The 11399-nt window shown below is 51.0% G+C and overlaps 1 protein-coding gene across 1 annotated transcript; it reads right to left on the reverse strand.

Annotated features, from left to right (window-relative positions):
- Positions 1-869: 869 nt before the first annotated feature.
- HMX3 (H6 family homeobox 3) lies at positions 870-2753 on the reverse strand. Its single transcript, XM_075757490.1, has 2 exons — positions 1811-2753; positions 870-1589 (listed from the first exon to the last, which is right to left on the reverse strand). Exons 1-2 carry the CDS (start codon positions 2124-2126, stop codon positions 982-984), a joined length of 924 nt encoding a protein of 307 aa, XP_075613605.1. The 5' UTR covers positions 2127-2753; the 3' UTR covers positions 870-981.
- Positions 2754-11399: the final 8646 nt, after the last annotated feature.

Raw genomic sequence — 11399 nt, forward strand, 5'->3', positions numbered from 1 at the left:
TTATACAGTGCTAAAACCCCTTTCCTCACCATTCAAATAAAAGCAGTGCTTTCAGAATCGTCGTACAATATTGCACAGTTCAAAAGTACAATAATAATAATAATAATAATTAGTATTACAAAAGAAATCAAAAGGGTACAGATTTTTTCCCCAAAACACCGAAATAATTTTACAAGAAAAAACCCCAAAACAACCCAACAACTAAGAAAACAAGAATTATAAACAAGAATTAAAAATATCTAGGTAAACGATAATAAATAAGGGTCTCTCAAAGCGTGCGGGTGTATTTAACCGTTCACTTTGAGGCTGTATTTCTTGCTCGTTAAAAGTCCCATGACAGAAACCGAAAGGTACAAAATATGGGAAAGCAAAGAGGCAAATCGGTACCGAGGTCTGTTTAAATAAAAAGCCGCGGTCGATGAAGTTTGAGTCACGACGGGATCAGGAGTCTGAACAATTTGGAGGCAGGAGAGGTCCGAAAGGAACAGAAATTCAGCTTCCCGTTAGCATTTGGCAAATCTCGAGGAGTGGCCTGGGATCATTCTTTTTTTTTTAGTATTATTATCCTTTTTTTTTCTTTTTTTTTTTTACAAAAATAAAACTAAAGCCACAGAGACCATCGCGGGTTTTGTCCACGTTTACAAAATGTGTGACAGCTCCAGGGTTCTCTACAAGTTCCCGCTTTCATTTTCCTTATTTTCCTTTCCCTCCCTTCCCCCCCTCCCCCCGCTTTTTTTTTTTTTTTAATTTTAATTTTTATTTTCTAAATTTTCGTGACTTTCCTCTTAGCACCACCCGACGAGGGGTCGTGTCCCGTCCCGTCCCCCCCACCCAGCACCCCTCTTTCCCCCCCCCCCCGCCCCCCCTTTGCTCCGCAGACGCCGGCCGGGTGAAATCGCACGAGTGGCTGGAGTACTTACAAGCGGGCCGGTGACTTACGCGCCTCTCCGCGCCCCCTCCGCGCAACGGCGGCGGGCGGGCTCAGACGGGCCGCAGGAGCGGCACGGAGGTGACCACGGGGTGGGAATAGTAGACGGGGTGAGGGAAGGTGAGCAGGGGCTGGGTGCCGGGGGCTCCGCCGCCCCCCGCGCCCCCCTCCGCGCCCGAGTTCTCGTGGTAGAGGATGGGGACGCGGACGATGCGCTGCGCGGCGGCGTGGCTGAGGTTGGCCGCTTCCAGCTCGGCCGCCAGCTGCCTCTTCCACTTGTTGCGGCGATTTTGGAACCAAATCTTCACCTGGGTCTCTGTCAGGTGCAGGGAGGCGGCCAGGCCGGCCCGCTCCGAGCTGCTCAGGTAGCGCTTCATGTCGAAGGTGGATTCCAGCTGGAAGACCTGGCTGCGGCTGAACACCGTGCGCGTCTTCTTCTTGCGGCAGGGTTTCTTCTCCGGGCTCTCCTCCCGCTTCTTCCAGTCCTCCGCGCCTCCCTCCTTCTTCGTCTCCTCCGAGTCGCTCTCCTCCAGGACGATCTCGTCGGGGCTTTTGGAGTCCAGCTCCTTCTGCTCCCCCTCCGCCTTCAGCAGCGGCTCCGGGGAGTCCCGGTCGGTGCCCGAGGCGGGGGACGAGTCCCTCAGCAGGGATTTCTCCGCGGCTGGAGGGGAAGGGCGAGGGGGTGTGTGTGGGGGGGGTAAGGGACACAAAGAGACACCTTCACCGCCCGGTCCCCGCGCCCCGTCGGGGGCAGCGGGACGAACCGGCCGGACCTCCGCGTCGCCCCGCCGCCAGCCTCCCCCGCCACGCCGTCCCCGGTCCCCGCCGCCGCCGCCGCCGCCCCGCCGGGGAGGAAGGGATGGAGGGAGGGGGGAACGGTACCTTCCGTGCGGGGCAGGTGGGCTCCGGCCGGCGTCAGGGCGTAGGGGTACCACCAGGTCTGGGCGCGCTCCAGGCAGTGGGCGCTCAGGGCGAAGCGCGGCGCCGGGATCTCGAAGCGGGGGAAGGCGAGGTCGCCCACCTGAGAAAGGGCGAAGCCGGCGCCGTCCACCGCCGCCTTGCCCGAGGGGGCGAACAGCGCCCGCGGCTGCTTGGGGGGCGCCTTGGGGGGGTCGCCGTTGAGCAGGTTCTTGATGTAGAAGGATTCCTTGGGGGGCGGCGGCGGGGCGCTGGGCGGCTCCTGCCCGGTCTCCGGCATCCTCCGGTGCCCGCCCGGCTCCTGCCCGCCGCTGGCCCCGCAGCCCGCGCCCGGCGCGCAGGTGGCGGCTCCCGGCGGCGCGGGGGAGAGGCGCGGCGGGGCGGCGTGGGAGCGCGGCGGCGGGGCCGGCCGGGGGCCCCTCGCATGGGGGGGCGGCAGGGCGGGGGGCCGAGGGGACCCGCGCAGCCCTCGGCACCGGGGGGCTGCTGCGGGCAGGCGGAGAGAACCGGGGTCGTCGCTGCCGCCGCCGCCGCCGCCTCCCGCCGCCGCTGCTGCTGCGTCAACCTGGCGCCGGATGCTAATGATGAAATCAAAATGTCATCCAAGTTAAACGCGGGGAGCACACGGCGATTGGGCACGCACAATGGCAAATGGGATTAGGCGGGGAGGCAGCCGGGAGGAGAAGGCTCCGCGCAGCCCCTGCCCGCTGCCGCCGCGGCCCCGGCCCCCCCTGCGACGTGCTGCTGTGGCTGGAGGCTACGAGCGCCCGCCCGTTATTGGCTTTATATAGTCCAATTAGGCAGCAAATGAGGACGGGGCTATTAGCACAAAGGGATCCCGGCTCGGCTGAAGCACCACGGGAGCGGCGGGAGGCGAATGGCACGGACCGTGCCGCTCCTGCCACAAAACCTCCCCTCGCCCCGCCGCGCCGCCTCCACCCCCCACCCCCCCACCCCCCGCCTCGCAGCGCCGGTAACAAAAGCCGTCGGCGCCGGGGGGACAGCGGGCCGGGCCGGGCCGAGCTACCGGGCCCCGGAGCCCCGGCGGCACCCTCCCCCGCTCCGCCGCTTTTCGCCAGCCCGGGCCGCGCTGGGCTCTGCCTTGGGGCAGAAACGACTTTGCGGAAGGCTGAGGTTCGGCGCGCTGCGGGGCGGCAGGAGGTCTCTCCCCGGGCCGCACCGCCTCCCCCGCGGTGCCTTCCCCGCCCCCGGGGCCTCCCCACGGAGCCCCTCTGCCTCCCGCCGCCGGTCCCACCGCCCGCGCAGGAGCGGGGCCGGCGGCACACGTCGAGCCCGCGGCGGAACGGGGGCGACCACCTCCCGGCCGCGGCGGGGGGCTCCGGGGCACGGCCCTGCCCGCCAGCCCCCGCCGGCCCCCGCCGGCCCCCGCCAGCCCCCGCCGGCCCCCGCCGGCCCCGCTCCCGGCTCCGGCCCCGCCACCGGGCAAGGGCGCCCCCTGCCGGGCCGCGCCGCCCCGCGGGAGCGCCCTGCGTGCGGGACGGGCGGGTACGGGGGTCCCGCCCGGGGCAGCGATGACGGAGCATCCCGCCACAGCACGCAATAAATCCCGCGGCCCCGGGAAAGCGGCGGCGGGGCCGTTCCGCGCCGGGCGGGTCTGGCCCCTGAGGGCCGCGACGGGACCTCCGGTACAGCGGTAACACCGCGTACTGCCCGGCGGCAGTTTGGAGGGCAGGTGTGGCTCCCGTTTGGAGCCGGATCGGTAACGGAGATGAGCACCAGGGAAGGGGAAGGGAAGGGAAGGGGAAGGGAAGGGAGGGGAAGGGAAGGGAGGGGAAGGGAAGGGAAGGGAAGGAAACAGGGAAGGGAAGGGAAGGGAAGGGAAGGGACGGGAAGGGAAGGGAAGGGAAGGGAAGGGAAGGGAAGGGAAGGGAAGGGAAGGGAAGGGAAGGGAAGGGAAGGGAAGGAAAGGAAAGGAAAGGAAAGGAAAGGAAAGGAAAGGAAAGGAAAGGAAAGGAAAGGAAAGGAAAGGAAAGGAAAGGAAAGGAAAGGAGGAAAGCAAGAGAAAAGAGAAAGAAGAGAGAGAAGAGAGCATACCAGCCTCTCAATTCTGGCATGCTTCTAAACATTTGAAACAGATGTGAGAACGCACTGCAAAAACCTGTCCCGGCATATGCAGAGCTACAGACTCAGAAGCATGTACATGTGCACAGGGGGGCAAGAATTTCTACATTTAAACGTTTTAATGCCCTGATCAAATCTAACTGATTTCTCTTGCTATTCCCTTTTGAAGACACCACCTGGCGATTTGAAATAAGACATCTTTTATCTGAATCAAATTTCTCAATGTTAATGCTTGCAAGCTGTCCCCAGGAGTTCTGCTTCCCCCCGAACATTTGGGGTTATAAATCTGGGGAAAATTTACATAGAACAAATCGTGTAATATTTTTGGCTGCAACAGGCATGATATTTCACATACCTTTATTATACATCACTTTTTTTCAGAGCACCATCTCATATGTGACCATTTCTAAATTGTTACTGTCATTGTGAAGAGCAGTTTAGATAAACAGGGAGGTGCAGAAATGACAAATTCACAAAACACATCTTGGGGATGGGGGCTCAGCAATTTATAGGAGTTTACAGAAATATTCTGCTCTTGTTAATAACTGTTTCTCTTAAAAGCATCAGGCAAAGGAAAGCTCATCAGGAATTTTTCAAAGAAATGCTATTTCAGTGGAAATACTCCTCAACTCTGGGGTAAAATGTATAGGAAAAATGAGAGATAGAAAGTAGTTTCTATAGAGAAAACAGACGATAGTCACCTAACCAGGGGGCTTGCCTACCATGTGAGGACCTGGGCTAAAGCTCTGTTTTTATCTGTTTGCAGCTCTTACATGAAAAGCCAAGGTTGCAAAGTTCTTCTAGAAGACCCCAGCACATTTCTTCATCTCACTGAAGATTTTGATTTAGATATGAGTCACCAAAATAATTTTGTATTGAAACTCCCACCCTTTTCCATCCATCTTTCATTGTTTTGGTAACTATGAGGTCCTAATCCCTCTGGAGTCTCTCAGGGCAAACAACCACTCGTGGTAGAAAGCCAAGCAGGGACAAAAAAACCAAGCCAGCCTCTGAAGAGGGTAATAGAAATTTCCACTTTGCAATTCCTTATTAAAAAAAATATAATAATAAAATCAAGCAATGTTCTAAAGGAGGCTTTCTACATCTCTGTCATTTGCAGCCCATAGGTTTCTCACATACTTACGTATTTTATTTATGTCCCCCAGCAATTAATGCCCAGTGGTGATGGAGCTGAGTGGATTTTGCTGCAGTCTTTCTTTCATTTCTCTTTCTAGACCCGCACCCACACCATTCCATTGTAAACAGATAATTATTATTTCATTAGTGTTCCAATTCAGAATTAATTGGCTAATTTACACACGGATCGATTGTATAAATGTGATGTTTGTGATAGGTGCTTGATATGATTTAAAGTAATTGTTTATTTTCAGATTTTGGCTTGCATTGTATTGCAAAGTGATTTATCTCCTTATTTATCCTGTCTCAGCACTGCCTCTTCTTTTTCATTATTTTTCTAAAGAGCCACACTCTTGCTAAGCCAAAGCGTGAATCCGTACTGTGTGATTCTGTGGTGCCACACTTGTATTAGCTCCAAGATGCCCGACCTCAGAGCCTGCTGGTGTTACGTGCTCACAGAGCACCGCGCTAACAAAAACAGCCCTGTTTGTTTGCCTGGCAGAAGTTACCTGCTGCAGCCTCCAATAATTATATTTCACACAGATTCTGGTACCGCCTTTATAGCTATCGTGCCTGTGTGTCTCCCACTGTAACCACAGGTGACAAACATCTGTCACTTTGGGTTCAGTTTCCTCTTTTCCACCCCGAGGGGGCTGAGGAAGGGGCAGATTCCTCGTGCTTAGTCCCCTTGCTCCTTTGTGTGTCCGGCTGGGTGCGCGCCTGGCAGCCCAGCCACGGGACGACTGCGGCCAGGACTTGCCGGGCAGAAGCAATGAGGTTTGCATCTGCTTCTGCTCTGACAGGTTTTTGACAGTGGCAGGACCTCCTCCGGCACAGCCTGACATGTCTTTGCAGAAGGCGGCACTGGCCAGCCAGGAGGCTCTCCCTAGACCAGCCCCGGGCTCTCCCGTAGAAGTCTGCAGCATTTGGCCTTACAGCAGTTGTAGGGAAACAGTAATCCACCAAGGCACAACTTAATTTTTCATGGCTAGCTTTGAACAGTTTCTTCCACAGGGAAGTACTGAAGTGCCTCCTTGCATCAGGATTTAGATGTTCGGAGGGAGAAGAAAGAAGGGGTGAGAACATAGTTACCAGCTTACCCCACTCAGAAACACTCCTTTCCCAGGCAATCAAAATGAATTCTTCCACCATCAGATTTTAGAGCTGCTGTTATGCTGTCCAGGCAGCTCAAAACAATTTTGTGAATGCCAAAAATTATCTACTGTAGAGTTTGAGCCACTGTCAATGGCTCTCCCCTTCCTACTGCAAACCGTTCCATACTATCAAGGCCTTTGTAAAATCTGAGTTATTCAGAAACATTGCATTTCTCTGTCATTCTTTCAATTGCTTCTTCCGAAACGCATGATTGGAAACAAACAGAGGTTACCCAGAAAAGGGATGCTACTTTCTCATCAAAAGGAAAGTCTATTGTGGGTTGTATTTGATGTTTCATTCAAGACTAGAAAAACTATAAGCGAGTTATGCTTCGTAACCTCTCTCAGGTTTCACTTGGTCGAGTGTACCAGGGTGTATGTGATGTGTGCGGGTTGGGAGGTATTTTGGAACAGTTAAAGTTGTTCCCTTATTATGCCTTACAATGGCATTTTTGTACCTTTAAATAGGCGGCTTTTTAAGTCTGTTTTCCGGCAGCTTTCTGGCAAGCTGAGAGTTTTTCCTGCCAAATATGACAATCTTATAGCACTGCAAGAAAGCAGGTTGTTTAATTTATGAGACTTTTATTTCTGAGGTCCATCACAGCCCTATGTCTGACTCACAAAGATATCATTTTCACAGCAAAGAGGAAAAATGTTTAGGTTGTGATGTTTTTGTGAAACAAGCTCTGTTGCAAACTCCCGTGTAATTTGGAATATATCCATGGGGACAGAATTGATGGGCAAATGATGTGATCTAAGCACAGTCTTCATCTCACACAGCACTACACACGTGCTCTATATAAGGTGATATGATGCTCTGAAGTCATCACAAACTCATACATCATATCCTTTGCTTTTGTCATTGTGACCTGCCCACTAGTCTAATTTCTAGAAAGTCTAATCATCTTTGTGTTGATATTAGTCATGTGTGCACAATTTATCACTTTCACAAGTGAACTCACAGAATAGAGGTCAGCTAAATATACTGGAAGAAATCTCTTCTGAAAAGCATCACTGGAGGATTTCAAGGCAGCACACGTGCTGTTCTTTAACATCTCATCCAAACGTGAGCTTTATTGTAACTCATCTTACCTGTTTCAAAATATGAAAGGACAGAAACACTCGAAGAACAATGGATAGATAGCAGCTTTGCAGCTTCTAAATCTGAAGACTGGAGCTTATATACCAAGTCATAAACTCTGAGTTACCATGTAGAATGTAAAAAAAAAAAAATTAAAAAAAAAATCAAAATAAACTGTAAACATTAGCACTGGTGAGATCCTAAATAAGCAGTTCTCTTTGTGGCCACAAATAGCTTATTTATCCAAATCCATGAGCACCCTGGAACCACACCTGAAAAGTTCTGAGTATTTTCAGCTCCTGCTGAAATAAAAAAATACTGCAAAGCTGTATAGTGAACGTCTTACTGGCCTGGCTAGAAAAGACGTGTTATAATCCACACTCAGCCTTGAGACCTCAGATCCAAATTATCCATTTGCAGAGAGCCAACAGAGAGCAGAGTAGATCCAATGTTTGTGTGCACAGCAACTAGACAATCTGCTGTTTTAGGGAGTTCTTAAATAATCATCGATTTCAAAAGTGTTACAGCCCATTGACTCAAAAATCAGCTACTTATAAAGACTCTCACATTCATATCAGAGATCCTTGGCAATTGTACAAGAGTTGTGCTGAACGTACATACTGAACATGAGCTGTATTTTGAATTTTATTAAAAGATCCTGAAATCACCCTAATTTCCCTAAGAACTTTTGTTATAAATAGCATGACAATTTGAACCAGCTTGTTCTGAATCAGCAGATACCCAAAATAGCTTGTGGTTTGGCAAAATAAATGAATGATGGGGCCATTTTGCGCTTCCACAAGAGCTTCTATGCCAGGACCTCAGTGTGCTTTGCACTTATTAATAACTCGGTCTCGCCCGCCAGTCCCCAGGGAGGGCTACTCCTCAGGCAAGCTCAATGTTTCAGGAATCCCAAGAAGCCCGAGTGGTATGCACACCGCAGGAGGCTCCTTCTACGTCTTTTGGCTGGTGCATCAAAAGGACATCTTGTCTTCAGATGCGCGGCAGCTCAAGTACTCACATCACTCCCATGGTGCCTGGGCTCTGTTCTGCCAGTTCTGCAAAACAGAACAGAAAAGAAAGATTCTGGGCTTCTTTCCACATAATGTTTCTGTACCTTCCAGGCAAAACCTTATCCTAGATAACAAAGTTTCTTATTTCCACTGTCTGTATTTATTATGATAAGTGCTCAAACCCACATTACAAAGAGAAAGCATCAGAGGCCAAGAAATGACCGTGCTGGAGTAAAAGTTCTTTCCTCCAAAGCCAAATTCCAAATCATCCTTCTTTGAGCCACAGCTTTACATTTATGTAGCATGCATTGCTTCTTTTTTTTTTTTTTTTTTCATGGTTGAAATATTAGCAATCTGTTAAAAAGGCAAGCATTACGCAGAAAATATTTTTAACATATTTTAGTTAAACATTAGCAATACATATCAGAAATTCATTAGTAAACAAACTCGATTAAAGCAATGCTGGTGGGGAGCAGTAGAAGGAGGACTAAGTACACTGTTGCACAAAACTTCCAACTCAGCTTCCTCAATATCATCGCCATCATAGCTACACCACTGTTTTCTGCATAACAGGAGATTGTCTTTGACATTAAGCCACAGGGACTCGACCAGTTCAGCCTTGCAGTCCAGAACGGTGGCTTGAAACTGCTTGCTCATATAGAGACATGAGAAGCAACCATGAAGCACTACCAAAGCTAGCTCGGAACCAAGTTAGACATTTTTCACTTTATTTCGCATGAGGTAGATTTTTAGCTTGCATTAAGGACCCATGAATAATATTAGAAAGAAAAAAAAAGCGCAACTGTGTATGATTGAACATCTTGTTCAAGGTGGCAGATAGGGCAAATAATAATAATATTAATAATAATAATAATAATAATAAAAATGTGACAGAAAGTGGAACAATTTCAGCTTGGCATATGCATGAAATGTAATACATTTAAGTACCGTTGGGTATCTACAGAGCAATAGAATTGACAAAATAATAATCCTAACATATTAAGCAAACACTAGCTGCATCGTGGTGTGTATTCTTACTATGCGTTGTCATTCCCAGAGTATAAGATCTAAGTTACTTGTGTAATGCTGTCATTAAAAAAAATACTTTTAATGTATTTCTATTCTCCTATAGATCACTCTTGCCTCAAATATTTCAGTCGGGAAAATTGCATATAGTACACATCATGCTGTCTTGAGAAGTTCGTTATGTATTGCTGTGCTTGCGAACTGCAATGGAGTGAAGAAGAGGATGGGCTAAAAGACTGTAGGAAAATGTGCAGACGATACCTCTGCTTTTTGTTTGTTTGCTTGTTTGTTGGCAGCAAGGGTTGGTACAAATGAGAGGATAAGGCACTGTACCTCTAATTAGAGATTCTGATTTTATTCTGCTCCAGAGACTGTGCTTGTAATGCACCGAAGCTGATCAGAGATTGCAGAACACTGATCAGAATTTCCAGATGTCCTTGATAATGCCCTTCACCTTCATAATCAAGCTCTGAAATTATAATATATTGATCGCAACGCTTCGCAGCAGTGTGACACACAGAGCGCTATTGATAAGCAGCTCTGAAATTTTCAGGTGGCAAACAAGGGCGGGGGAGGCAAGTAAAACGGGAACGCAAAGCTGCCACCATAATCTTCGCCTGGGAAACCCGGGCTGTGTGTGATATTCGTACCAAAATGTTTTCGCTTTTGTCTGGGAACAGGTTTCCATCTTAATTTGAGGAGAACCATTGCCATTTTTATCATACTAACAGTACTAATTAATACTAATACTGCCAGCAATAGGATGACGAATAGGTGTACCACCCCATGCCCACGCCCCCTGAGGCGCGGTCCCCCTGCAGCACCACGGCCAGCGCCGGCAGGGGCGTGGCAGGGGCGGGGCGTGGGCGTGGCAGGGGCATGGCAGGGGCGTGGCGGGGGCGTGGCGGGGGCGTGGCAGGGGCGTGGCAGGGGCGTGGCAGGGGCGTGGCGTGGCGCGGTCACGGAGCGCCTTCCCGCAGGCTTAGGGGCGGTGGGTCCCATCCTGCACCCCCTGCGCTGCGGGAGTCCCTGGACGACACTGCTGTGCGCAGGCTGCAGGGGCAGGGCTCCTACGCACTCGCGTGGGTGCGTGGGAGAGAGATTGGGTACTCACAGGGTCACAGAGCGGCAGGGGTTGGAAGGGACCTCTGGAGATCATCTAGCCCAGCCCCCTGCTAGAGCAGGATCACCTCGAGCAGGTTGCACAGGACGGCGTCCAGGCGGGTTTTGAATCTCTCCAGAGAAGGAGACTCCACAACCTCTCTGGGCAGCCTGTCCCAGGGCTCGGTCACCCTCAGAGGGAAGAAGTTTTTCCTCATGTTCAGATGGAACTTCCTGAGTTCCAGTTTGTGCCCGTTGCCCCCTGTGCTGTCTCTGGGCACCGCTGGGAAGAGTCTGCCCCGTTCCTCTAGACATTCACCATTTAGATACTGATAAGCATTGATGAGATCCCCTCTCAGTCTTCTCTTCTCCAGGCTGAACAGCCCCAGCTCTCTCAGCCTTTCCTCATACCAGAGATGCTCCAGGCCCCTCCTCATCCTCGCAGCCCTCCGCTGGACTCTCTCCAGTAGTTCCCTGTCTGTCTTGTGCTGGGGAGCCCAGAACTGGACACACAACTCCAGATGTGGCCTCACCAGGGCAGAGTAGAGGGCAGGATAACCTCCCTCGACCTGCTGGCCACGCTCTTCTTAATGCACCCCAGGACACCATTGGCCTTCTCGGCCATGAGGGCACACTGCTGGTCATGGAGAGCTTGTTGTCCACCAGGACTCCCAGGGCCTTCTCCGCAGTGCTGCTTCCCCGGTAGTCAATTGCTGTGATTCGAGGGGCAAAAAAGAAGAATCAGAGACTTACTGCTATTGTAAAACCTCCTGAACAACAAAATAATTAACTGTATATAAATCCTGAGATTACAAGCTAAAACTGGAACTCTTTGTCTACTATGCCCTGAATAGTAGGCAAATTCAAGAGAATTACATCTTGGTTTATTTTAATAGCAAAGCATTTTATAAGAAGACATGGAAATTGTTTCCCTTTCCAATAGTGCTGGCGCAATGCCT

The sequence above is a fragment of the Balearica regulorum genome, chromosome 7 (assembly GCF_011004875.1).
Source record: "Balearica regulorum gibbericeps isolate bBalReg1 chromosome 7, bBalReg1.pri, whole genome shotgun sequence".
Taxonomy (NCBI): domain Eukaryota; kingdom Metazoa; phylum Chordata; class Aves; order Gruiformes; family Gruidae; genus Balearica; species Balearica regulorum.